Raw genomic sequence first — 26,887 nt, forward strand, 5'->3', positions numbered from 1 at the left:
CCCTAACATAAGTTTTGGCTTACGAATAGGCTGTTTCTAAAGATGCTTGGTTGAAAGCTTTCACAATTATATTGAAAACCAAAGCAAGCTGAAGTTTAGCTCCTTAACTGCAGTACAGATCCTGTCCCTGAATTGGCAGCCAGAAAGGTCTCCTGAATGAGGTTGGTGTGGAACAAGATGTCATAGTAGGAAATCAAGAGCAGGAGGCAGGAAGGGAATAACTGTAAATGTAAATGCATCTTGATTTTATTATTGTTTTTTATTATTATTTTTCTTCACCTTGCTTGGCAGTTTGGCACCCATAAGAACTTCTTCTTTGCTGTCTTTTTTTATTGAATCTACAGGAATGTTTAGTTCCTATTCCCCAGCTTTTCCTCTTAGCATGTTTGTGAGTTTGCCATTGAGTGAGCAAAATTGCAGTTACTTAAATTAAATGGGACATCTGCTTCTTATCAGCACTTCTTAGACAAGTTGGCTCTTCAGGGAGTAACTGTCTCATTGATGTGACATATCTGGGAAATCTGTCAAAAGGTAACTAGTAGTGTTTAAGGCTATTCATTAATCCTTATGAAATTTGATTAGGTGTCCGTCTAATTCCTAGCAAACCAGAATAAGAAAAATATTGTCCTAATTAGCATCTGTGCTGGTAACCTTCATTAGTTATCTAGTGAAGAAGCAGCTGAATAGACTCACCATATTGATCCATCTCTTTAGTTCGTACTTTTGTCGCATCAAAAAGAGTATCGAAAATTTTGTGTTGCTGCTTACCTCCGATATCCCTGTTGTGGATAGAAATAAAGGACCTGAAGTTTTACGATTTTCAGTTTGTTTTTCCTGCCCCCCGCAAAGAGTGCTAAGTTCACACTTCAAAAATAATTGTCCAAAATTTTCGAAGAGAGTGAGTGTACATGTACTCTTAATGTTTCAGTTTAGGCTCAAAGCATGCAAATATATGCAACCAGTGGGTTTTCTTTGCTGTGGTTAGTCTGTTTTGTTCAGCAGTCTTAGTCAAACAGTCATAAAATTGCACATGGTTGAGAGGAATTTTACCTCGTTTGTGCTCCAAATAAGTTAACAACTGTAAATCTGTTCTTATAATTGAAAGAATCTCATGTTTGAATTACATAATCTTATTTAAAAGGTGATCTGTAAGCAAATACAGTGAATTAGTGAACCTTTTTTTAAGTTGTACATTTTTACATGCCATCTGAATAAATTCGTCTTAAACAGATCACCAGCTAAGATAATATGGGCATTGCCAAATTCAGCAATAATATATTTATCTTAATAAGATTAAGTTTCCGTATTTCAAGACAATCCTTTGTTTGTTGGATGCTGTCCTGGTTTCGGCTGGAATAGAGTTAATTTTCTTCCTAGTAGCAGGCATAGTGCTGTGTTTTGGATTTAGTGAGAGAAAAAACCATGACAGATGCCTTTTGTCTGGGAAAAATATTTTAAACTTAAAAACATTGAATTTAGCTCCATGTAAGGAGATACAAATGTAGTTAAAACACAAAAAGCAAGGGAATGTTATGGAAAACTGGAAAAATTGTGGTAGTTTCTTTGCGGTTGTTTTATCTCTCTAGAGAGAGTTAAGGAAACTGTAACGCAGATAGTGTCCAAGATGCTGTAGAATTGAAGTCACAGAACGTCTCTGACACGCCGGATTCTAAATTGCATCAGAAGTAAGGACTTGGAAGAAGGCTGGTAGTTCAGTTCTATTCAGACTTTAAACTAGTATAACAGAAGCACTCATAATCACTTTCATTTTGGCTAAATACAGGATTAATCCAAGGTTTTACAGTAGCGTTAACTACCAAAATTTGGCTGTGACTACTCTTCTAACATGAGCTGAAGGTAAATATAGCTTGAAAGAAGCTCTAGCTATTTTTTTTGTTGTTGTTGTTATTTCATACACCTTATATGTAGTTGTAGTCACTGTGACAAACAACAAGAAGACATCCTTATGCTCTAAAAGTAGTGAGTGGTCATTTTGTGAGCACTCTTTGTGGTAATTTACTTTATAAGCTGTAATTACAAGCTTCCACAAAGGCTTTAAATTAAGTTGCTGTTCTCCAAGTAATGGCTCTTCTCAATGAGTTCAGTAGATGGTGAATGAGAGGTGGAAGTTTTATATAGCTACCTGCATCATAAGCTGATGGCCAAAGGCTTTCAATATTAAAATATTCTTGTGACTTACCTCTCCTTTTGTTGGATTCTCATCTCCAACTCTTTTTTGGTGAACTTAACAATACTCAGAAGGTGAAATATCCTAATATCCTTAGGCTAAAGAAGTACCTTCCCCCCCCGCCCCCCCCCCTTTTTTCTTTTTTTCTTTTCTTTTTTTTTTCCTTTTTTTGCAGGGGTGGTGAAATAACTGTTTTTTAAAATTCCGTTTCCTTATTTGTGACCTCAGGAATAATTTTAGTAGAATTCAAAAACATGTGAAAACCAGACTTCTAAAGCTTTCATGTTGCTGTCATTACAACAGCCACTGCACTGGCTTAGAAGGTGCCATAGCAGGTCTGCATGCCTTGGCATTATCAGGCAAAATTTCCTGAATCTCTTAACCCAAGAAAAAACCCTCACTATTGCCTCACTCTGGCAGTATCATTTCAGTCTCCCAATAGGTATGATGTGGAGCTGAAACACCTCCAAGGCAATGAGATGGAGATCCACTCTGCCGGTCTCCTCTTTGAGCCAATACGTAGCTGAATGTGGCCAAACACCAGGATTTCATTAGTTACCAGATATTAAGGTTTTATAAGCTGAGTAGTTGTAACATTTGTTGTGATGGTACATTTTAAAGTTCAAACGCTCATAACGATCCGTGATGTAACAGAAGATTTTTAAATAAGTTTTTGAATGCGTTTTTCTATCTTTAGATTGTACATTCATGATACGACAGTCGAGAAGTGCAAAGCTTGGCTGTTTGTGCAGATGTATTGCAATGCAGTCATCAGTTGCAGGGCCATGTGATGTCTTCCGTAAAGCTTTTGCCGCACTAATTTTTGCATGGTCCCTCTGCCATCCTCCCTGAAGAAGGATTTTTACAACTTGGTCTACGTGTGTCATTGCATAATGAGAGACTTCTTTTCCAGTGTTAGCAAGATAATCTAATTATGAAGTCCTCCATCTTTGGTGTGAATGAATTATTGCAAGCCTTTGATCTGAGGTACTTACTTCAATACCAGCCCAAGCTGGCAGTTGCCAGCTTTTCTCTGGGATGATGTGTTAATGTATTCAGGAATTTCCCACATGTACCTGCAGTGAGTAATTGTCTTGTTGACTGAGAGACTTGAAGTTCAGCATAAATTTGACATAATATTCACTCTAACATTATTTTTTCCTATTACAGCATAACACTACATATGGTGGCATGTAGTTTTCAGCTATGGCAAAACCATAGTTAAAAACAAAGCTCCTCTTCCAGTTTAATATTTGCACGTCAAACATCCCTTGCTTAACTTGCCTTTTCACTTTTAAAATGAGAATTACATAAGCATCAATTTTCTGAGAGTTAATAAAAGCGTATTATAATGCAAGCATTAGTTATTTTTACTGATAATTTCTTTTAAAATAATTTTTTAAAAAACGTCTTGATAACTAAAACTATATACCTTTTTAAAAAGGAAATAAATATCCTTTCACAGCATTAAGATATTAACCTTGACATTTACTGTTAAACAGAGTCGAAAGCTGGATGTGTATTTTGAATATGAGGAAAAAATAATGAGCAAATCCACTCTGGATAAATCTCTTCTGGACATGATTTCTGACCCAGATGGTGAGTACTTTAAATCTGAACTTGGTATAAAATCTGTTAAGATATACACTAAATCTGTACCTGCTGGGACTTCAGGGTTGGTAAGGAGCTTATGTGCAAGCTGTGCAAGACTTGTAAAGAAAACAGCTTTTTATTGCTTTTTAGTAGCAGTCTAGAGAGTTTAGTATCTCGATTGAGCAATATCCAAAATATTGGCAACTTTTGCAGCTCCACTAAGATCCTTTCCTAACTCCTTGTTTCTGAAGGTCAAAATATTTTAACTTTTGTGCTTCTCCAGTATTTATTAGTATAGCGTGGAATTGTGTGGTCTGAACAATAATGATTCTTTAGAATCCTACTGCATGTTTTATAACACACGCCTACCTCACAAACAGAACGAAAAAGGGCATTTCATAGAGTTTGGTTAAGTCGGGGGTTATAATGTAGGTAGCTCTTGCTTGTGTGAGGAAGAAGATGGATGGGAGAAGGTGGAGGGAACGGAAGCAAGACATAAATTGGCCAGTTCGCTGAGAGACTCACCTGAAGTTTTTCACACCTTGACCCAGCTGTGGGATGTCTGTTTTCATCGCCATACAGAGCAGTGCATCCCAGCTTCTGTTTCGTATATGGTTCATATATAACAAAAGCTTTATACAGTGGGTGATACTCAGATTCTCTAGTAGCAGGAGTCACTAGGGGTCTTTCTGTAAAAGGCTGAGACCAGAATGGGTTCTCAGCTTTTCATAGTATCATAGCATCAACTCTCATTTCAACCTCTCACAACTATGTCACAACCCTCTGACGGATTTTAATATGATCTGATACCAGTTGGCTGGAACAAAATAACCTGCCGAGCAAGATTGTAAAACTTAAGTTATGACCACTGGCCTGTCTGCATATTGGCAAGAATATTGGCAAACCTCAAGCATTTAGAGACCCAGGGTTCCTGCTCTTTTCCCAGTATGCTTTTTAAGAAAATGTTTTGTTACTGCATGCTTATGTGTGTAGTCTTGTAGCTATATAGTGGACATGTGTATGCTTGGAGTTTGTATAATGATTCATATTTATGGAAAAAGTATATATAAATCCTGCTGACTTTTTAAAAAAACCCTTTATTAGTGTCTGTGCTATAGAATCAAAAGGCAGTAGAATAAATAGTACACTGTTGGTAGGAGTCTGAGATAAATTTCACAAACCTCATATTGGATCAAGTGTAGAAACTAACAGACTTTCAGAAAATCTAATGTCAGGCATCAATCTGTAATTCAGTACAGACATTCATTGTTAATATAAAGCTAATATGTATAATCTGTACTTTTATTAAGAATCAATACAAACTAGTCCTCTTCCACGTTCAGAATTAACTGTTCATGTACTATTTTGATTTCAGCTTTTATGTTTGCATGAACAGCTGATACTTAGATATGAAAACAGAAACTATTATGCTTGTTAGTATTTCCTATTGGATCAATTACTTTTTACCTGAATCCACATTTTCTGTGCATTTTTAGATTGCAGTACATGTCAAATTGTTTTCCAAGTTTGATGTATCATATCAACATTCATATTTAAAAAGTTCCTGGGTTTTATGCAAGAGAAAGGTTAGATTTCCAAGCTAGAGTTTTCCTTCATAAGTTAAGTGTCCGGGTGTTCACAGTTACACATTAGCATTTCATATGCGTTGCCTAGGTTTAAGGTAAGTTTGTATAACAAAAGGATTTAAGTTAAATCACAGCAATTATTTCCGGACATGCTATCTTGTAAAACTGGCCAGCTTCCTATTGTGTGATTCACCATGAGATACCAGCAGAAAACGTTTATTTTGAAGGAATAATGCATCAAGCCTTCCAACACTTTCAGCGGTGCACTACTTGTTTGCATTATCTGTGGGATAGTTGTCTTGTGGACAGTGATGTCTGCAGAGCTCTTCCCAAAAGGACTTAGACTTGACCACTTAACAGCTTGAGCCTCATATTTCTTACTATGGTGTACTAATATACCACTCAAGGCTATTAGCTGCCTCGTAGTTCAGTGGATATTATTATACCCTGGAGTAGTGATAAACTGGAGTTACTGGTTTTGCTTTGCTCTAGTAGTTATTCAATAGCCCTAAAGGCTGCCTGATGGGTTTTGAGTAGAAAATAAAATTGTTCTGTTCTAGGTTTAGCATGTTAAGTTTTCTTCAGAACATTTAGCACTCCCCCTCTCCATGCCGTCACAGACTACAACCAAAGAAATAGTGAACATTTTACAGGCAACTGACCTGGGTCTTAGGGCTGTTTATCACAGCTATGACTTACATCAGTAGTATGTCAAGAGTAAAGCACTTTTGCCAAACAAAGTGGTTTTCCTAAGATTCAGTAAAGTATATACAATCACAGATCTTTTTTAAAATTTATTATCTTTCAGTACGATGAACTACCACTTACACTCGTGTGTAAGTGAGACCACTTACACTCCCGTGAGCACAAACCTAGGGGTTTTGTAGACATGATAAATAGGCGCAGCAAGGGAAATGCTGTCGAGTGCCAGTGGATTCCAGTTGAAACTGAAACTTAGTGGTCAGCAAAGTACTAAAACAAGCTATAAACTGGCAAGTTGGAAACCAAGTTTCCAAGTCAGTTACAGAAACTAAAGTCAGTTACACTGTATATTTAGAATGCTTAAGTGCTTTTTTTTACCCAAGTGGACTCCAAAGTGGTGTCTACCTTGAAAGATGGTTTTTGGTTCAGATGATACAAAGTTTCTTCAGTTCTTGATCTTCTGGCTTGCTGGTATTTGGTAAAGGTTAATAAAACTTATTTCCCAGAAGAAAATTGTACCAAGTTGTAAATGTTCATTATGACAGTGCTTACTCTTAACTTCTGCCAAACTAAATATATGCTCACATATAAACAAAAGTTGCAGATTAGGTTAGATGATCCCCTGCTGACATGATCCACATTCCATAGTGGGGGGGGGATCAAAACAAAAAAACAGAAAAAATCATCTTTTTTTCTTACACAGAAGTACAAGAAAGTGCATTTTTATAAAATACTATACTTTAGCTAAAAGTATCAAGCTTCTTAAATGAAGTTTTGGATTACAAATTTGAAATGTTTGTTTTGAGAAGTTATACTTGTGAAATCTTACTTTGAAACGATGGTCTTTACTAATAGTGATTCTATTCTAGAAAAAAGTAGATCGTGTTCAAAATATGATTACAGAGGTTATAGTCTAAGTAACAGAAGGATGGCTACATCATCGTTTTGATCTGGCACAGATGAATTTTGATTGCCATTGATAATGCTGGCCAAGAATTTGTAGCAGCGTTTTTTCTCCAACGAGTGGTGTGACAAAAGGTGATCCAGGAGGTGAAATCCTTCCTGAAGACAAGTTGGAAGTTCAGGATTTTCTTCATGACCAAAAGTTCACATAAGTGCTTTTCCAGCCCTCAGGTGTTTCAGTACAGTCAACCACAGTGCTGCATAAACAAATTGTAGAGCTAAAAAAATAATGTGCTGTGGCTTTTACTTTTACAATTTTTCTTTAGTCTCCTCTTCCATGGATCTACTTCCTGCTGACGCTTGCAATCCCTGCATAAAATAAGACATAATGCCGCTACATAACTTATGTATTAGTTATTTGAGGAATAATATTCGCTACAAGCAAAAGGTGGAAGTGTAAATAAACTTTCAGAAACAGCGAGCGTGTATAACCCAACTTTTAATAAAATTGCTGTATTTCTTTCTACCATTTTATACACTGAACAAGGCAATGCTCATAGATAACAATTATTGTCATAACTAAAGGTCTGAAGGTACATATATATTATTACTGAAGGGCAATTAACTTAGCAGCATAGTTACAACGTTAGTTTTTTTTAATTTTTTTTTTTTTTTCACTGCAGCGGGAACTCCAGAAGACAAAATGCGATTATTTCTTATCTATTACATAAGCTCAGCTCAGGCACCTTCAGAGGTATGTATGTTCTTTACAGCTTCCAACACCAAATTGTACCACAGGATTTTTCTGTATCATTTCAGCACTAAATAGGTATTTCTGCTTCTCTTTGAAGCAAAGTATGAAATGCCCAGGAAATATTAAAACTTTAGATAAATTTTATCGTGTTGTCAGGGAATCTGCTCACAGAACTTTAGCTACCATTTTGGAGGATATGAATGACTAGTAAGACGGAAGATTATCTTTTGAAATATTTAGTTCAGAGTTACTATAAGAGACACATCTTGACATGCTTTCTATTATTCTGCTCCACTGCTCAATAGAATAGATAAAATGTTAATGTGACTCTTCACTCTGTCCTTGTATATTCAAGAATAATTGAGTCAGTTGACCAGCAGGTGAATAAAGGAGAAATTCTTCTTGTGCCAATATCTGGATCATTCAGGAAACAATTTCTTAATATTTCTTTTGAATTTATGATGATGAATTTCAAAGAAGATTTCTATTATACTGTAGAAATATTATGTGGTGGAAAAAATATGTTGGGTTAGGCAGAGAGAAAGTATTCTTATAAATGTATATTAACTCCTCTTCATTTTTATTATTTGCTGTTGTGACATTTTACAGAAACCAGTATTTTGTCAGGTTTTTTAAAGATGCTGATATAAAAGACTGTTCTCATATCTGAAGGTGCACAGGATTTAATTCCACAAATACTGTTAAGTTTAATGAAAACCGCTCATAGCAAATTGCATTTTAAGTTCTATTTTCATACTTGGTAGGAGATGGGATTAAGACTCATAATTACTTTTTAACTTTGGTTAATGCTATAACTTTACACTGATTATTTAGTATTTAGATAAGAATATCTTGTCTGTCCACATAGGGAGAGTTAAGAGTAGTTTCAACCTTTTGCAATTTTCCACTTTATAATTTCAGATTGATTTGGAGCAGTATAAAAAAGCGTTGATGGATGCAGGTTGTAATCTTGCTCCTTTGAGCTACATAAAACAATGGAAGTAAGTGATTTCTTTTTTCTCCTACGTGAGGCTATAATATAGGTGATTTTACAGAACTCACTGTTATCAAAGAATTATGTGTTACTTCTCATACATCGTAAATTATCCTTAAACATTGATTCTGGCATATTTTTTTGCTGTCATTGTTATGGTAATACATGCAAATCTTATTTTAAAACTAAACTCCAGTAATGCCAGAACACTGTTGAACATGACACTTGTAATGTACTTAATGATCCAAGACAGAAACAACTTACTGATTTAAATGAAAAGTTGTGCTAGTTCAGACTCCAGATTTTTTTGGTTCATACCAAAGGGCCATGCTACCTATCAGTTATTCTAGTTTTACATGGTATCAAAATAAAGTCTTTGTCTTTTAAGTATAAAATCTAATTCCTTTCAGTGCTTCAACTATTGTAATTATAGACCAGGGAGATCCATGTAATAAAGAGTTACTTCCTAAAAGAGTTTGGGAAGCAGAAGTTTTTTCGCTTTCAAAATGACCCAAGTGGAACATTCTGCAGCGGTATGTGCCATGAGATCAGCATTTGATTTCTATCCCTGCTTTCACAGGGCTTTCACTAAGATGGCTTCGGCTCCAACCAGCTATGGAAACACTACGCCTAAACCTTTGGGGTATGCTTTTGATGAATTTTCTGTAAGCCTTTGGGTTCTTTTAGCTTATTTTAGTGTACTGAAAGTGTGATTAGAAAGATTACAAGTGCTTATCTCCCCTTAACAGTGCATAGGACTTACACACATGAAAATAAAGAGATCTGGGACTAAATCGACAAAGTAAGTATAGTGATATCTGCACCTGCACATTACATGTACAGGCTCTCGTAGGAGAAGAATTCAGCACCAGGAAATGGATCTGTGACAGCCACCATTTTGAGCCTTATTTAGTCAATGGCAGGAGAGAAAAACAGCCCTGTGTATTCAAAACTGGTTCTCTCCAGGTCTTGGAGACTGTCAGGGATGCAAGAACACACTGCTTTTTCATTAGGATGTCCTGGACTACTGGGTGTCTGTCTGATTGTTGGAAGGTGTAGTTATTTATTCCAAGACATGAAATGAAGAAATAATGACTGTGCTAAAGGTACTTATATCCCATACAGGATACAGGATATGGGACTTGGGTCTTTCCATGCTTGAGAGGATTTGAATCCCTGTTACCAACTTTACTTTCAGGAATGCACTGTCACTGTCATAAGGAAACTGTGGCACAGTATGGTTAGAGAGAATGCCGGTGCTGTCTCACTTGGAAAAATTACTGTTTCCTTGGTTGAAGACACTGAGCATCTCTATTAAGTCTGGTGATTAGGACACCCACTTGAAAGAAGCACTCAAATCCTTTCACTGCTGAAGTTATAAAATAAACTGTTCAATGGATTAAAGACTAGAACTCAAGACTCCTACTGATAGGTGAGGTTCTAACTGCTAGATTAGAGGTGTATTCCCATACACTTGGTTGATATGTGGTTTGAAGAATATATTTCATGACAAATTGAATTACTTGGTACTTAAGTCCCGTCAACTTTAATGGGAATTGGATGTCAGCATAAAGCTTAAGAATGCAAATTATAAAAAGAAGGGCTTAAACATCATCTTTATTTTGTTTTTCAGTCTGTTTTCCCGTGTTATGAATACAGGATCACAGTTTGTGATGGAAGGAGTGAAGAACTTGGTACTGAAGCAACAAGTAAGTTTAAAAACAAAAACAAGTCTATCGCTTGAGCATTGTGAACATTCCGCAAAACAACTTCTAGTACCTCTGTCTTAGTGAAATTAGTTGGACAGTAAAAAAAAAACCATCAGCCTCTGCTGGTGGATAGATCTATGACGTTATAGTTTCCAGTTTTTAGACAAGTAACGAATAATGTTCAAATTTTCTTTGAATACCTCCATTTGTAAGGAATTAGATTCCAGTATGGGTGATTAAGACTGATTTCAGCATTATAAAAAGAGCAGCTGTGAAATACTCAAAATAGACTAGACCTTCATAAACAAAAAAACCCACCCCTCCGTGTCTTTACTTAGAACAGCATGTATTAAATGCATCTATTCCAGAGTGATTGAAAGGCTGAAAGTGTTCATCCTCTCTTCAGTTACAATTCAAGTATTTCCAGTTTTTCTACATAAGAATGTACAGCAACCATAATCTTGAAATGTGCTTGAAAATCAAAGTGTGAAAATCAGTAATGACATGGCCACCTTCTAATATTCCCTTAAGTTTAGAATATATTGCTGAGCATAACTTGCATGAAAACTTCAATGTACACCCTGCAAAAGAAAACAAAACAACGAAAAAAAAGACACTGGTTGTGTAATTTCTTGTAGCTGAAATGTTGAATTGTGGTTCCCAGAAATCTGCTTCCCTGTAGAGGATGCATTGTTTTCTCCAATATGCACTTTTGTCAGATGGCAACAAATTAATATTTACTGTTAAAAATCTTAATTCTGTAATATTTTGACATCAGAATTTCTAAGGAAAAGATCATTCATCATATTATCATTCTTAGTGGAAGAACCAGAATTTAATTTGGGAATACAGCATATCAGAACTAAATAAAATGAAATCTCATCTCTAATTAAATCTGCATATTTTTGACATAGTTAATCTAATCATAGCCATTTTTTAGTCATCCTGTTATGCACATAATTTATGCATTAAAAGTATCAGTTATCACATAAAAGCTTTTAAAAATCATTTCTGTGGCTTTTGTAGGGTAGTCAATGAAATTAATTCTGCAGGAATTTCACTATGACTAGATATGATAAATTGCATCACACCATTACAGATCAGTGGTACGTCATGAAAAACAGTTGAGGAAACTGGTTTAAATATGCAGCTTGCCTGTATGTCATATTTGAGAGATCTTCAGATAAACTGTTACTTGTAACAATAGATAGTAATTATATTCTAAATTAGACTTCCTATTCTTCTCGTGTTAAACATTTTGTCATTTGTTTTAGCATGTGTGGCTTTAAAATGTTAGTATTATTCTTGATAAAATGGCTTGATTTGTTTTGGGTTCTGAGTGAGTAAGAAGCCACAATGATGATGTTTTCAGGACATTTTTTTTCTTGCTTTTAATTCCTTCTCCAGGTGTCTTGGGGTAGCCAAATAAAATGCTGTTCTTCCTCATATTTTTCAGCCTGATTTAGGTCTGTGGTATTTCTGTTAAAGTTAACTTTTTATTTCTCATTCAGGGATTTACACTGGTTTTTTACTAAGTGTTTTTCAGTGTTACTTGTAGATCATCCTTTGGAATGTCCTTTTTTGATATATTCTGTCAACAAGACACATTCCCAATTCTGTTGCTATGTAAACTCTTCCTCAGTTTATTACAACTAAAGTGGTTTGACTGTTTAATACCTCAGATCTTTTGTCCAAACTAACATTTCCCATCTTAAATAAGGAAGAGTCATCTTGAATCTCAGTTTCTTTCTTGCCAGTTCATCCAAACATTTGTTGCCAGGATTGCTTTTTTTACCCCTTTCTTTTTTAGTTCTTTTAGTTCTTAGAATCACACCCTTAATTCTCATCTTCAGCTTTAAAATTCTTTCCTTAAACTGCAATGTATTTTTTTAATAAGAATTCATACATGAATTCACAAAAATGATCCGAGGCCTGGAGCACCTCCCCTATGAGGCCAGGCTGAGAGAGTTGGGGTTGTTCAGCCTGGAGAAGAGAAGACTACGGGGAGACCTTATTGCGACCTTGCAGTACTTAAAGGGGGCCTACAGGAAAGATGGGGAGAATCTTTTTAGCAAGGCCTGTTGTGACAGGACAAGGAGTAATGGATTTAAACTAAAGAGGAATAGATTTAGACTAGACATAAGAAAGAAATTTTTTTACAATGAGGGTGGTGAAGCAGTGGGACAGGTTGCCCAGAGAGGTGGTAGAGGCCCCATCCCTGGCAACATTCAAGGTCAGGTTGGACGGGGCTCTGAGCAGCCTGATCTGGTTAAAGCTGTCCCTGCTCCCTGCAGGGGGGTTGGGCTAGATGACCTCTAAAGGTCCCTTCCAACCCAAAGCATTCTATGGTTCTATGATACATCATCACATGCCTGCATATATTGGTAATACCTAAATACAACTCTGTTCCTATCTTCACATTTTTTTTGCACTTTCTGTTCATCCCCTAGCTAGATGCTCCTCAGATGTCTGCATTTTCTGTACAGAAAGGTAATTTAGGCGATGATAAAAATGCTCAACCTTTACAAAATATAAGAGGAAAACTGTTTATAGTAGTATTTCAAATGTTCTGTAAACTATTCTGTAAACAATAGTGTGCCTGTGAATAATTCTTAGTAAGCATTTCAGCATTCCATTGATTTGACATTATGTTTTACAGAATCTACCAGTCACACGTATATTGGATAACCTTATGGAGATGAAGTCAAACCCTGTGAGTATAACTGCCTTCATATGGAAAGAGGTGGAACAAATGAAATCTTGAGGCTGTGATACGTAATATGCCATGGCTATTTTTTTCATGATAATGCAGCTAAATCTAATCGTGTAGTATCTCAAGAATAGAACCATTTTCATAACTATTTCATAAGATTTTTTGTATAAAAATAGTTTCTAAACCATGACAAATTATTGTGTCTCATTGGAACTAGTGTTTTTGAGGTTTTTTTCTATTCTGAGCTTCTATTACTCTTGTGCTATACTGAGTTTCTGTTGCTCCTAAATTGGTAAAAGTTAAACCATGGGCTGAAATTTTCTTTGCATCAAGGTGACTTTCTTTTTTTTTAAGAGTGCAATTTCAGAAGTAAAGTAGTTACAGAGAGGTATGTTAGAGAAAATTTTGTTTCCCACATCTTTAAAGCTTTGCTAGTTGGAGGAAAATATTTTAGTACTCACGCAGTCTTTCGGTTTGCAAGCAGAGTTGGTTTTGTGTCAGAAAAGTGTTTTCCCCTTGTTTCTGTGAAAATTTACACAGACTTAGTAAGTTACAAACTTTTGAAATGCTTAAATGTTAGCTAGATAGTCAAGACATTCGCTAGAATTTACAGCTAAAAATAGCCCTAAGTCGTCTTATACATAATGTATAGTCAGTGCAGTCTTTTTTTCTTGCTATGTGTTTCATTTCTTCCGAACTCTTACATAGGAGCATCCTGTGCACAAACTTGTTCTAAAAAAATCACCTGTTAAAAGTCATTTAGAAAGCTTTAATGTTTGCCACATCGTATCAGTCTTCCTGTTTTAATGACATCAGCATCAGATAGAGATACAATTGTAATATCTCACACTGGTTAGTAGATTTCAAACATTCCTCTTAGTCCACTTTCACCTTCAGGTATTAACTCTATGTAAAGGGAGATAAATAGTGGCAAAATATGAAAATTATCAACATGCAAGTAATCCTGTCTTTTCTTAAACTGTACTTCATAGATAATATATGTCACGATTGTTAGCAGAAAATTTGCTTTCTCTTGACAAACAAAGAAATTGACACTGTTTTCAGTGGCAGTGGATTGTTGTCCCTATTTGCAAGACTTGGAAAAGGTGTAATTTTTATTTAGTCAACCAGTAGAGGTCACTCAGAACACTTAATACAGAAAGCTGAAATTAAAAACTACAGACAACTTACAAGTAGGTGAAAAATGAAACAATTGGGTTTTAAAATAAACGCTAGCTTCCTCAGGCTGCAAGTTTAGGAATTAATTTGGAAAAGTTTGCAAGTCCTATGGGGTTTTTTTGCTGACTTGATATTGTCATATTTCACTTAGTAGAAAACAGCTACGATCGCTTTGATAATTTCAAGAAAAGACTGATCTTCTCACTTGAAAAAGCAGAGACTCATCCAGTCTGTCAGACGGCACCTTCATGTTTCACTGCCATGTCACAGACGGGAATTCATGGGCCAAAACCCAGAGTCCTTCTTTTCAAGTCAGAGTAGACCAGGCAAACCCTAAAGAATGATTCTCCTAACCTGCAGGAAAAAGGACAGCAACTTTCTGAGTATGTGTCAGCTAACAGAAGCAAGCCAGAGAGTCATTGTGGAATATGTTTAGACTTGCTGTACCATTAGCAGAATCAAAATTGTATCTGGAAAAGGACAATGTGTAGAAATACACCACTGTGGCCTCTGTTCATCTTCTGATGTTTGAGGTCCTTTTCTGTTTCCCAGAATAGAAAACTATTGCACTGCAGGCAAAATACAAAGGGAGGGAAAAAAAAGCTTAAGATTTTACTTTTTTTACATCACAGAAAAAAATCTCCTTCATAGTTCATTGACTCTTACTAACCACAGTGATCAGTGGATGTAACGTACATACAGATAAAAGTTGTAATGCAAAATTAGAACAGATTATTGAGAAGTCAAACAATTGTTACAATGATTGTAAAGAATTTAAATTATTTTCTAAATATAAAATGCAACAATAAAGTAAATATGTGAAATGCACAACTTGTACCACCAACATTCACAAATACTACTGTCAGTTGACATTTTAAACCTATTCAGAATGATATGCTGTGCAAAACTCTGTAGGGTTGTCTGTAAATCACTTTGTGTGTTTCTTGTCCCTGCTGCTGCTTTTGTCTCACAAGGACAGCTACTAGGAAGGATGAAGAAGTCTACACCTCTGTTTTCCAAGTTTTTCAGAAGCAGGAACAGATAGAACAGTTCTTACAGACAGTAATACCATCCTGTAATTTTTTAAATTTGTCTAGATTATCTAACTACAGTTACACCTTTTCTTGAAATACTTATTCAGAAACATTCTTTGATGACCTTAAAGTAATTCATTGCTTGGTTTTTTTTAATAGTAACATTTATTGGTTGAAGCAGGTTTTCAAGCAATTGCTTTTGGGATTATGTTTTCATAAAGGAATGTTCTGTTCATAAATCTAATAACATAGTTGCTTTGTTTTGGTATCGCTAAATAGAGATTGTTTAAAACCTTAAATCTTCCTAATACACAAAAAAATCATATTGTCAAGTATACACAAATTTTAACCCATAAATAGGAAATTGACCACCACGTACTATAGAATTAGGGAGGTTCTTTTAAGTACCTTCACAGAATGGTTTGATTCTTGAGTAAGGACAATCTTTGATAAGTAAACCATTAATATTTTTATGACAAAGTCCCAAAGGGGTTTAGCCTCTGTCAATACAGTATGTACATTTGTATTGACTTAAGAGGTAGATAAATCTTACTTGTTCTACATATGAATGGAACTGTATTTTGGTTAATATCATCCCTTTCAGTGAATATGGTATCTTTCAGGCTTAGGATATACTGTATGATTACCTTTCACACATTACAACGAAAAATTCTAAAAATGGGAGATTTCCTTAGTCCAAACTAGCCATGCTAGCTTCTGCAGAAAAACAAATACAGACTGAAAGTCAAGGATATTTCCATGGGTCTTTCTCCATTTTAATTTGAAATCTTGAAAATTAAGTTTGTAATTTCAAAAGTATGAATTTTATTCTTGAATTGCTTGGGGAAGTCACAAATTCAGTTGTGTGTAAGGAAACTGCTATTCAGTTGATTTTATTGGCAGACTAGCTATTTCTGAAATCAGAATCTAGTAGGGTTTCTTTCCCTGCACCCTCAGAACTGATTTCAGCAGGAATGGTGTATTTAAGCAGCAACAACAACAAAAAAACCCTAGCTTACCACATTTCTATTACTTTACCGCCTTTTGTGTGTCTACGTACACAAGCCCACAGTTGAAAAAACACAGCAGTAATACATTCAGGAGGAAATGTTTGTAATACTGGGTTTTTAACTCTGATTTTAGTTCTGGCATTAATCTGTAATTCATTCTTTCGAGCAGGGAAGCTGCAACTCTTTATCAGAGTTAAAGGTTTCTCAAATACCTCTCAGTTTTAGTCTAGCAATATCTGTCCATTCCCAGCTCTCTCATTACTTCAAAGTCTCTATACCACCTTTATGTACAAGACTGCCAAAATCATGAATGCTGGCAGACTTTACAAATGTGGTTGAAATTCCCAGTGGAGCATGTAAAAGCATTTTACAGAGGTTCAGTGTGAAATTAGATCTAAATTAAATTTTTTAAAGAGTCAAACTTGAGGGTAAGAGACTTATTTTATGTAATTACATAGAAGTCCTTAATATCAAATAGACTTATTTTGTGTGTAACCACCACAAATACACTAAATATTTTGTAGTATTAGAGATAGTTATGCTTTGTGAGCTCTAATACATTCCCCAAATAATCTGTCTACTACTCAAGAAGAATTACTTCTGCTCTACAGAATCAGAGGTTTTGCATGTAAGCACCCAGATGAAATCAACTGTAGTCCTGCATGCAGTTTATCCACAAACTAAACTTCACAGTACCTGGATGAAAATGTAGTATAGAAACAGAAGAAAGCCAAGTAGTTGTCAGAAGGAGTTACTAAGAAGTTTTGTTTTTCATCCGTAATAATTGGCAAAAATCCTGCTTGTTGCCAATAAAAATATTGGAAGTGCCTCAGTGTTTTGTGTGAAGAAAAAATTTTTTTGCATAGTTTAGACAGACAGACTTTTCAAATTTTTGTGGAACTCATTTGTTCTTCAGGAGCTTAATTTTGACTTAATAGTAGTCATAAATCATGAAATGAAAAGGGTAAGTTACGTAACAGTAGCAGATTTTGATCTATCTTGTATTTAGCATTCATTGCCATAGAAGTGTTTTATTTTGTAATATTAAATCAATAGCAGATCTCTGTAACCTGGAAAATCTTAGCATATGTAACCCTGTGATGTTCCTCTAAAGCTGGTAACACCTTAATTTTTCTTTCTGTATACTGCCTTTCTGTTGGGATTTATTATGCAACCAATGTATTTTTTGTAAAGTGTGTAATAGTCAATTTTAGATGAACCAGAAACAGAATGCTCAATAGCACCCTTCATAGCTCTCTCGCTGTTGTTTATTCTGTACTGGTTCAGTTATGTACCAATACTATAAATATTAGTGGAGGCCACAGTTAATTTTGAATGATGTGACTGCTGAATGGGAAATTACATTGGTTTGAATGATGCTTAATCTAATAGATACAAGCAGAGATTCATAAGCCCAATTTATTTTGAGATAAAAACGTACTTTTTAATAGGAGACAGATGACTACCGGTATTTTGACCCCAAGATGCTACGAGGCAGTGACAGGTGAGTTTACTATGAGTTTCACGTCTTTCCTTGTACCCTGTGAAAAGGCTAACTTAAGAAATCAGTTTTATTTGACTTGCTGACTACAAGTAATTAATTTTAATCATTAATTCTAAGTCAAGACAGTTGGTGTTGAAGGAATTCACAACGGGAACTTGGATCAACCAGAGAAATTTTTATAACGCTGCAAAAAAAAATATCTTTTGTTCCAGTGACTGAACATGCTGCTAATATGTACATTGGTTCAGTCTCAGGAATGTGTACTAATATTTAGCGATAATAAATGGTAGAATTCTTTATAGTTGTACTGCTTGGTTTCTTTGAAACTTTGTGGTGTTTCACTGTTAAATTAAAAAGTTATCGGGTAGTCCACCAAAATGTCTTTATCTCTTTTTAAACAGTTAAAAGTTTAATGTGAATACAACCCTTCTTTAGTAATTTGTTAATAACTGTGCAAAACAATAATTAAAAATTGTCTGCATTTTCTCTTGTATAGGCAGGTGCACATTTTATGTTCATGTGCGTATGAAGGGAGACTTGGGTATAGTTTATTTTGCCAATAAAATAGAGGAAGAGGAATTGCACTAGAAGTTTATAAATTTATATCTTTTGCTTTGTATCTTTGACCAATAACTGTGGCTGATAACCTCACCTCTAATATCCTAGAAACAGAGAAGATACTTAACTTTAACTGACGTTCTAAAAATAATTTTCATCAAATCCTTGGGAAAACAGCTCATTTAATTGCAGGGGTTTATTACAGGAAGAATATGGATAAAGTAGGTCCAGACTTGGTTTTAGTTATTTGCATTAAAATCTGTCCCCACTTCCTCTATTATTGAAACACGGAAACTGTATTTCTGGCAGTGCAAGTAGTAATAGGAAACAAATTTCAGATAATATGTATGTTTTATTGGAAAGTGTTATTACAGACTATGTAATTTCAAAGATAAGCAGATTTTGAAAGCATCAAAGAAGAAAAGTGCCAGTATTTTATATTTCATTTTAATTGCAACTTTCATTGTTTTGTTAATGCTTTTACAGCATTTTTGGGGGATTTTGTGCAAAAGTGCAAAGATTTGTTTTATTAAAGCCAAAGGGTTTTTCTCATGTAAATGTGCATTTTTACACACTCCATGTAGTCCTTATGTTGCTTTAAACAATGTAAAGCTATGCATTTACAGCAGTTCATAAATGTGCCATTCTGTATAGCTATAACAATCATCATAGGGAAAAACTTTTAATTTCTGGTTTGGGATTTATTTGGTTTTTTTACATAACCTCAAGTTATAGTCCTTAAATCATATTTGAGCATGAAAACAAAACTCTAGTGTAGCCATACATGGTTTTGTCTAATTCTCCCTTCAAATATTTATGTAGATGATAAAAAAAACCCATAGGTTAGCTGGCTTGACAAAATATTACTAGTATAAAATAACAATATCAAATAGTAGAATTAATGGAATGATATTAAAAAGTGACTAATTTTTTTCCTAACATATTCCTGTTTTAAGAAATACTGGTATTTCTACCTATTATTTTTTAAATAGAGTAGGAACTGCATTACCGTAATTCAGTCTTAGCAAAACAGTATCTTTAGAACCTGTGTAAAGCCTACAACAAGTATAAACAGGCCTTGCCCTCTGAAAGGATGACACAAAATGAAAGGATGACACAAAATCTATGTGGATTTGTCCTGTCATATTCAAACGATGAGAGAATTGGGCTAACACTTCTGCTTCTGGGGAGAGGAAGAGTCTGTGCCACCCAAACTGTAACTTACCTCTTCCTCCTTAAATCATTTTAGTCCTAACGTTGTTGCTGTGAACCCCTGACAGCAGAACACCTACCTGCTACCTATAGTAGTTTTTGAGATTTTTGAGGCAACAGTAAATATATATATATACGTACTGCAAACTGACTGGCTTACCTAGTCAGGATTCCAGTGGGCAGGATTTGTAAGTGTCATGAACTGCGCTAATGCTGATGAAATGTTTTGCTCATTGTATTTACTTCTAGCTAGCAGCGCTATAGTTAGTGCTTTTAGGCTCTAGAAGTGTTGTCGTAAAGCTTACGATTCAAACAGCAACCTTAAAAGTGATGAAGTAAAACTCCTATTGACTCATGTATTCAGTCCTGTAGAATGAATGATTTTCCATAACAAATCATTTAAATAAAATACTTGGAGAATTAATTCAGAAAGGCAATTACTGTTCTATTTTATATCTTTGTCTAAATTATATAGTATTCCATAAACATGATGTGTACATGATACTTATTTCGCGTATTTATATTGATGTTTAATGAAATTTAAGTTGTAGTTTGTTTGTGTTTCTTTTTATAGCTCAGTTCCAAGAAACAAAAATCCATTCCAGGAGGTAAGTCACGTAGAAATTATTTTTCAATGTTCATGTGGTTAAAAAAAAAAAAATATCCTGAAGTACCAGTCATTTTTGATGAACATGATTAAGAAAATGAGAAGTCTTGCTTGCAAAAACCACTTAGACTAATTATATCTAGTGTTAATTATAATTAGCTGTTATTCTGAAGAAGTCTTTTCATCTTCAAAGGACTATGTAAGCATTAATACTGGGGGGGGAAAATCTAGAAAATTCTTCTAGAGGTAATTACATGGATTTATTAATATCATAATTGGGTACTCAGCAATTTAAAACCCCTATTTTTATACCAGATCTTTAGAATGCTCTCTAGATTTAATCCTTTGTCCGACCTTAAGCAGCAGTGTTGACCACTGATTTAAGTGATAGTATTTTAAACAGTCTCTGCAATTAAAGGAAAAAAGCAAAACAACAAATGTTGTCATTTTATACAACTGCCAGTAACTTTCAGTATTTTTCAACACAAATATCTGCAAATAGTGTAAGTCTTACTTATCTGGTCTTACTACCAAGTTTCGTAAGTAAAATCTTTGCCTTGGCAATATACAGATGTCTCAGATTTCTCTTGAAATGTTCCAGTTATCCTCCTGAACAAAAGAAATACCATGTGGTGTCATATATACGGCTAGCAGATGGTCATAGCAAAAATGTCACTAGTTACATAAAGTCTATATAAAATTCCTATAGTGTAGTCAAACTATTTCGGATAGTGAATGTTAACAAAAATGATGCAACTATTAAGTCTCCTTTTTCTATTCATTAATTGTTCTCTTTTAAACATAGCCCAGAAAATACTGATGGCCTTTACCTGTAATATTATAGATTATTACTAGTAGTAAGTGGGAGGGGGAAAAATAATGAAAAAGTGTATTCCTTTGTAACAGAAGTATTTTATTTGTGTCCCAAATTAATTCTTAAGCATCCATGGAAATATTTTAACTGTTCTTACGGACACTGGAGACAGCCCTGCACAAAAAAGTAACATGTTGAAACTACATATGTTTCAAATATTTCTTACTAGAAGATAGTGACATGTTAAAAGCTCTCAGCTTGCTATTCTGCATCCTACTAAAACTCTTCTATTATCTTCTTTCAGGTAGGAAGCTAGTGGTTCTGTATCCAGTTCTTATTAGACTGCAGTGTGATTAGGATGAGTTTTGCTGTAGGTTTAATGATTTGGTATATACTCTACTACTGAAATACTAAGAATTTGAATGCATACTCTGATTGTGTGTGTGTTGCCTTTTAGGCGATAGTATTTGTAGTTGGAGGAGGCAACTATATTGAATATCAAAATCTTATTGACTACATAAAGGTATGTGCACTTCTGTTGGTTGTAGTCTATAACTTACTGATAGAAACCAGTTCTAGCAGGTTTTCTGCAACATTTAGTATTTAGAAGATTAAGTCTATGAAATTAGCCTTAACATCCTTGTTATATACAGAGTCTAGGAAAAAAGTATGTAAGAAATCAGTAGAAAATTTGGGTTATTAATTTAGACCAACAAAGAGTTACTGTTTCTGGTATTTTTGCTCATGTTGCACTTTTGAATTGAGTAAATAAACTGCATTCTACTTCATTTTGTCTTCGTACACACTAACGTGGTTGAAAACTGTCAGCAGATGTAGCTAACAATCTGTCTTCTGGACTGATACATCAAACGCTGTCAGTTTGGCTGTTCGTATTGTTTTCGAGTCGTGTTTAGTGGTTTGGGGGGGGGGGGGGGGGGGGGGCGGTGTCCAAACTAGTTTTCGTTTGCTGTTGTTAAATAAAGCAGCTGTGGTGTATCATAGTATTGAAGGTAAGGAACTGCTCAGAATTCTCTAGTTTTCATCAATCTTGCAAAAGAGCTACTACAGTGCTTTTTTGTACGCAACTTTGCACTATGAAAACAGTTCAAAACAAGGCCTACATACTGTTGTATCTTACTTTATAACAATCTTACTTGAGCATAATGTCTGTTGTTTCAGAAGCCAACATAATGCAAATATTATGCTATCTGTCAAAGCAAAGATCAGATTGGCATTAATAAGCATTTATTATTTACCCACATTTAGAAGTTTTCTCTAACGAATTAATGGAAGCTCATTTTTATGATGACAAGTTAAACCCTTGGCACTTCATACTAAGTGGCAGGAAGCTGAAGTTTCTGAGGAATGAGGGCAAGCAGGAGGTCATTTGGTAGACAGATGGAGACAATGGAGGAAACTGAAAACTACAGCAATGGTAATGTTAGATCTTACAGAGAGTCAGAAGTTGGACATAGTTTTTCTTCTTCTGGAACCTGTGGACAGAGGTTTCTTCATCATCAGTTGTCACAGCTGGAGGGGGCTGTATGTTTCTCCAGTCAGACTGCGTACTTGGTCAGTGGGCCTCCCAAGGGGGAGGACTCCCTCACCTTTACTGCACTTAGCCATTTGCTCTTGAAAAAACAAGAAAGGTTAAGAAAGCCTTTAATTCCACCTCCCACCCCCCAGAGACTTGTCTGCCTCTCCCAGGTGACTCTTACACGCTTATCCAATAAAATTTGCTTTTCCATGTGGTACACTTCCAGCATCTGTTGTTTCAACAGATGTAGCTTATTAATTATTCTAATATTCAATCAGTCTTCCTCCAGAATAAAAAAGAGAAAAATCAACAGCTCTGTTCTTGCAAGCAGATACCACAAAGATTTTATTCACTGCTTTATTTTTCTAAGCACTATCCGTTTTGTCAGTTTGCCTCTGAAAGCACAGAGAAAGTATTTTAAAACTTTTTAAAACAGGAAGCAACGTTCATTCAGCTTTGACATTCTGGGGTTTTTGTAGGAGAATTAAGAGGAACCCTCAAATCCAATTATTTGCAGTTCTGTGCTAGAACAGACTATCTCACATCATCAAAAAGCAAATATTTATAATGTCAGTAAGGCAGATTATGCCTTAAATATATTGGCCAAGTTCAGTTCAACGTGCTGGAAGTGTGTCATCAAAACTGCAAGCCATAGGAACCTCCAGGAGCAGACTAACATGCTGTTTGGTACAAAAGAATTTAGCAAGTCCTTTAATTTCCTTTTGTAGATGGTTAGAAAGGTACTGCTTGATAACCTGTTCCAATCTACATGTGATAGATATTATCATTTATCACAAGAAATTTAAATCCAGCATAGTTTTTCAGTCATTAAAAGACACTGGACTTGGCAGAGTACTAAGGTTATATTTTTTTTAGCTGTTAAGCAGTTTTGACTTGGCTCCAATAATTATTTGGAGATACAGCTCTTTGTTTGAATGGACTAAATAATTACTTTAAATAAAAGCATACACATTTTAAAAATTACACTTCTAGAAGAATATATATAACAGACTGGAAGCATACATTAATGAGTTTTAGAACTGCCTGAAAGGCAACATTTCACAATTATTTGTATAGTTTAAATTTTTTTTTTTGGTACTAGGCAGAAACAAATGCTATTCAGTCATACTACTGAACATGGAATCTGTCAAAATACCAGTTTAGATCAAAACCAGACCTGTTTGGGCATCAAGATTAAAAAAACTGGCCTGAAACATGGGGAGATGCAAGCTCAAGATCCTGCTCAGCAACAAGAATAGCTTATTACTGCAAACCACTCAAAATTAGTAAAAATGAGGACTTAAACCAAGATTACCATCTCCCCAATTAGCGTGTAACCACCAGCTAAGGACTGTTAGAATCTGCTTCTGTTACTTTCTGCCGAAACGGCACAATTGGTAATATATATGAAACAAAATCATTTTGTCAAGGCCTATGTTCCTATTTTGCTCTTTAATAAGTAAGTTTTACCTAACCAATATGCGAAAATGCAAAATAATTTAACAGTGAAACAGATTTCTCAAGCCTGTGCTTGAATTTTGATGAACCATGGGATTATTAGCCCAACCCTGGAAATAAACTCGCTCTGAAACTATGTGTTACTTAAACTAATTTTCACTTCTAAAATGCTAACATAGTAAGGCTACCAAAGTGCTATCAAGCAAACGCTGTTAAACTGCAAACTAGGTTTACTATGCCTCCGATGGAAATCAACATAACATTTTGTTTCAGAATCCCTTTACAAAAAAAGTGCTGGTTTTAACATCGTCGTCATGTGAAAATGAATTGCAGATTGAAGTTTTCAGGCTCTAACACAAGAGAAACAGTAAATATGTTGTTACTGTTCTTAGCGTAGTGCCCAGTTATTTTAGGGGATAGGGTTTGCTCAAGTAAGGTAGTTAGCTTCCCCAAGCCATTCATAGATATATCAGAGAACTTAGCATTCTATTGAGTTTAAATGTGTAAAATGCCCCATTTTTTTCCACCTTCTTTCTGCCTCTGGTCTCCCATTTTCCACTTCAGTTTAATTAACAGGTTTTTTCCTCTGGTGGAACAACTATTCTTTTTCCAGCCGAAAGTGTAAGACTTCAACATCATCAAGATTTTTTGTTTTGGTATACAATTAGTTTAAGCCACTTCCACTGCTCTGTTAAACACTTGATTTCTTCCTGTCTTGTCTTTTTTTAGGGTAAACAAGGCAAACATGTCCTGTATGGCTGCAGTGAACTTTTTAATGCTACACAGTTTATCAAACAGGTAGGTACCTTTGATATTCTCTGCAATATTTATTACTTCTGTAACTGTGTGTTGACTGACCTACATCTTTTACAAAAAACCAAACTGATTTGTGAAAGATTAATACATCATCTTGTTATCTATTTTCACTTGATGGAAATGGGGGTTTGGAGTCATTATTTTAAATTCACTTTTGAAGGCCTGTATTGTCAATGTGAGTTCACAGGTAATGCAGGTGAACAAGGTCATAATAATTGCCTTAACATAAATCCTAATGAAAAAAAAGACTCAGTTCTTGGTACTTCCACAAATTGCATGTCTTTCTAGGCTGTTACAGTTACTTTTAAAAGTTAAAACCTGTTATTCAACCGTGATCTTTAAACCTTTGTCCCAGATTTTGCTATTTATAAATACTGGCCTAGTGTGAGCTAGATGTTGTCCATATCTATACTAAAATCAGTCTTTTAGTGCTGTTAAAAATATTATCACCACCATTACTTCTGTATGCCTCATTCCAATACAAATGCAAAATAAAAATTACTCACAGTGGTCAGCAAATAGCAGCCCTTCAGTAGCTGTCACCACCTATGGTTTTACTTCTTACTAAAATGAGAATTGTTATTCAAAACTATATTTTAAAGAACTAAATTAATTCAAATGGTACAACGGACAAACGGTACTTGTCAGCTTACAACTCTTCAGTCAGCTTAATTAACTTTTTTGTTGACTTGACTGTGTACGCTGTACCTTTACCTCCGAGATTTAGTCAAAGCTTAAGATTTGAAGCTCAGATCCTCTCCTGTGAGGGTATGCATTAAATATTCTATTACCAGCATACTTCTGGTTGTAAGAGACAAACAAAGTTTATAGGACAGAAATACTTACTGTATGAACTGGGTATTAGTTTGACTGAAAGAAGAAGATTAGCAACCTAATGGTTTTCTGTCTCTCCATGTTTAGCTGTCCCAACTTGGCCAGAAATGAGACTGAAACACCATTACCTGGATGACAACGTGACAACAGAGAATTGTTATAACATTCAGATATCTTCATATCTATAATTTTGTCATTATATTAAAACTTAAACCCATTTCACTAGTATGATAACTTTTAAAAAAAGATCTGTAATTAATACGGTGTATATCAACATTTCGGAAATAAACCTTAAAACCTGCTATATTTTTGGTGGGGGTCGGTTTCACATTATTACATTCTAAATGCAGTATTAGCTACAGTATATGACAGAGCTGGCTGAAAAGCATAGCGTTTTCAAGTTCTTTTATATAGTTTCCATTACAGTAAACAAAGCAATAGCTTGAAGAAAAGGTCAAGTCTGTCTCTAGGAGATGTGTTCTTCTTGAAAGCCAGACTATCTTTATTTAACAAAATTGAAAAGGACAGAACTGCCTTTTAGGACCACAGACAAACAGCCTTAGTGCAAAAGAACTATTACTTCTAGTTCTTACCCTTTTATTTTACCAAAGTCATTACACTCGTACTTAGATTTGTGCAATCCTTGCTTGATGGTCCAAAGATGTACTGGAAGTACACGTACTTCAGTACAAGTTTCTGATACAGTAATTTAGCTTTTCTCTTAAGGTTAAGAGAAAATTGCTTGCCTACACAGTCAGAGTTTCAAACTGTAAAACTGTGAAACCTTTAATAATTTTCTTCTGCACTTTTTATTGTAACTGCTTTGACTGTTACGTTTGGGAAGAAACAAAGTCATACTCACAGAACAGCGCTTAACTGTTTTATAAGCACATATTTAAAATACAGTTTTTAACAATTGCATTAGGTAGGGGCAGTTTAGTAGTTCAAAGAGTCTCATGATATAGTTAAGTTTTGCCAGTAATGATAGCTGTGGAGAGCGCATACGGGAATTGAAAGAAGGTAACAAAATTTCTCTATGGATGTAGGTCTCTGCCTAGAAATGTCCCTTCTGGAAACAGCACTGCTACTGGTAAAGCAATAATATGTCTTCAAAATGAGGCCCAACATACTCAAGAAGTGAAAACACTTGTTGTGGGTTTATTAACAAACTGAGAGATTGTA

At 35.0% G+C, this 26,887-nt stretch overlaps 1 protein-coding gene across 5 annotated transcripts in view; it reads left to right on the forward strand.

Annotated features, from left to right (window-relative positions):
* The window catches only part of SCFD1 (sec1 family domain containing 1), a 55,628-nt gene extending 29,379 nt beyond the window's left edge, over positions 1 to 26,249 (forward strand). For 3 of the 5 annotated variants that reach the window (XM_075711746.1, XM_075711751.1, XM_075711749.1), the window contains 11 exons: positions 3,691 to 3,787; positions 7,656 to 7,726; positions 8,648 to 8,727; positions 9,301 to 9,363; positions 10,354 to 10,429; positions 13,089 to 13,142; positions 17,817 to 17,869; positions 20,214 to 20,247; positions 21,518 to 21,583; positions 24,785 to 24,853; positions 25,793 to 26,249. In XM_075711746.1, the coding sequence (XP_075567861.1) occupies positions 3,691 to 3,787; positions 7,656 to 7,726; positions 8,648 to 8,727; positions 9,301 to 9,363; positions 10,354 to 10,429; positions 13,089 to 13,142; positions 17,817 to 17,869; positions 20,214 to 20,247; positions 21,518 to 21,583; positions 24,785 to 24,853; positions 25,793 to 25,816 (687 nt within the window). In that variant the 3' untranslated portion in view covers positions 25,817 to 26,249. Of the gene's footprint in view, positions 1 to 3,690; positions 3,788 to 7,655; positions 7,727 to 8,647; positions 8,728 to 9,300; positions 9,364 to 9,469; positions 9,507 to 10,353; positions 10,430 to 13,088; positions 13,143 to 17,816; positions 17,870 to 20,213; positions 20,248 to 21,517; positions 21,584 to 24,784; positions 24,854 to 25,792 lie in introns of those variants that run through there. The other 2 variants (XM_075711747.1, XM_075711750.1) reach the window with 2 other exon arrangements.
* Positions 26,250 to 26,887: the final 638 nt, after the last annotated feature.

Source organism: Pelecanus crispus, chromosome 6 (assembly GCF_030463565.1).
Source record: "Pelecanus crispus isolate bPelCri1 chromosome 6, bPelCri1.pri, whole genome shotgun sequence".
NCBI classification, from domain to species: domain Eukaryota; kingdom Metazoa; phylum Chordata; class Aves; order Pelecaniformes; family Pelecanidae; genus Pelecanus; species Pelecanus crispus.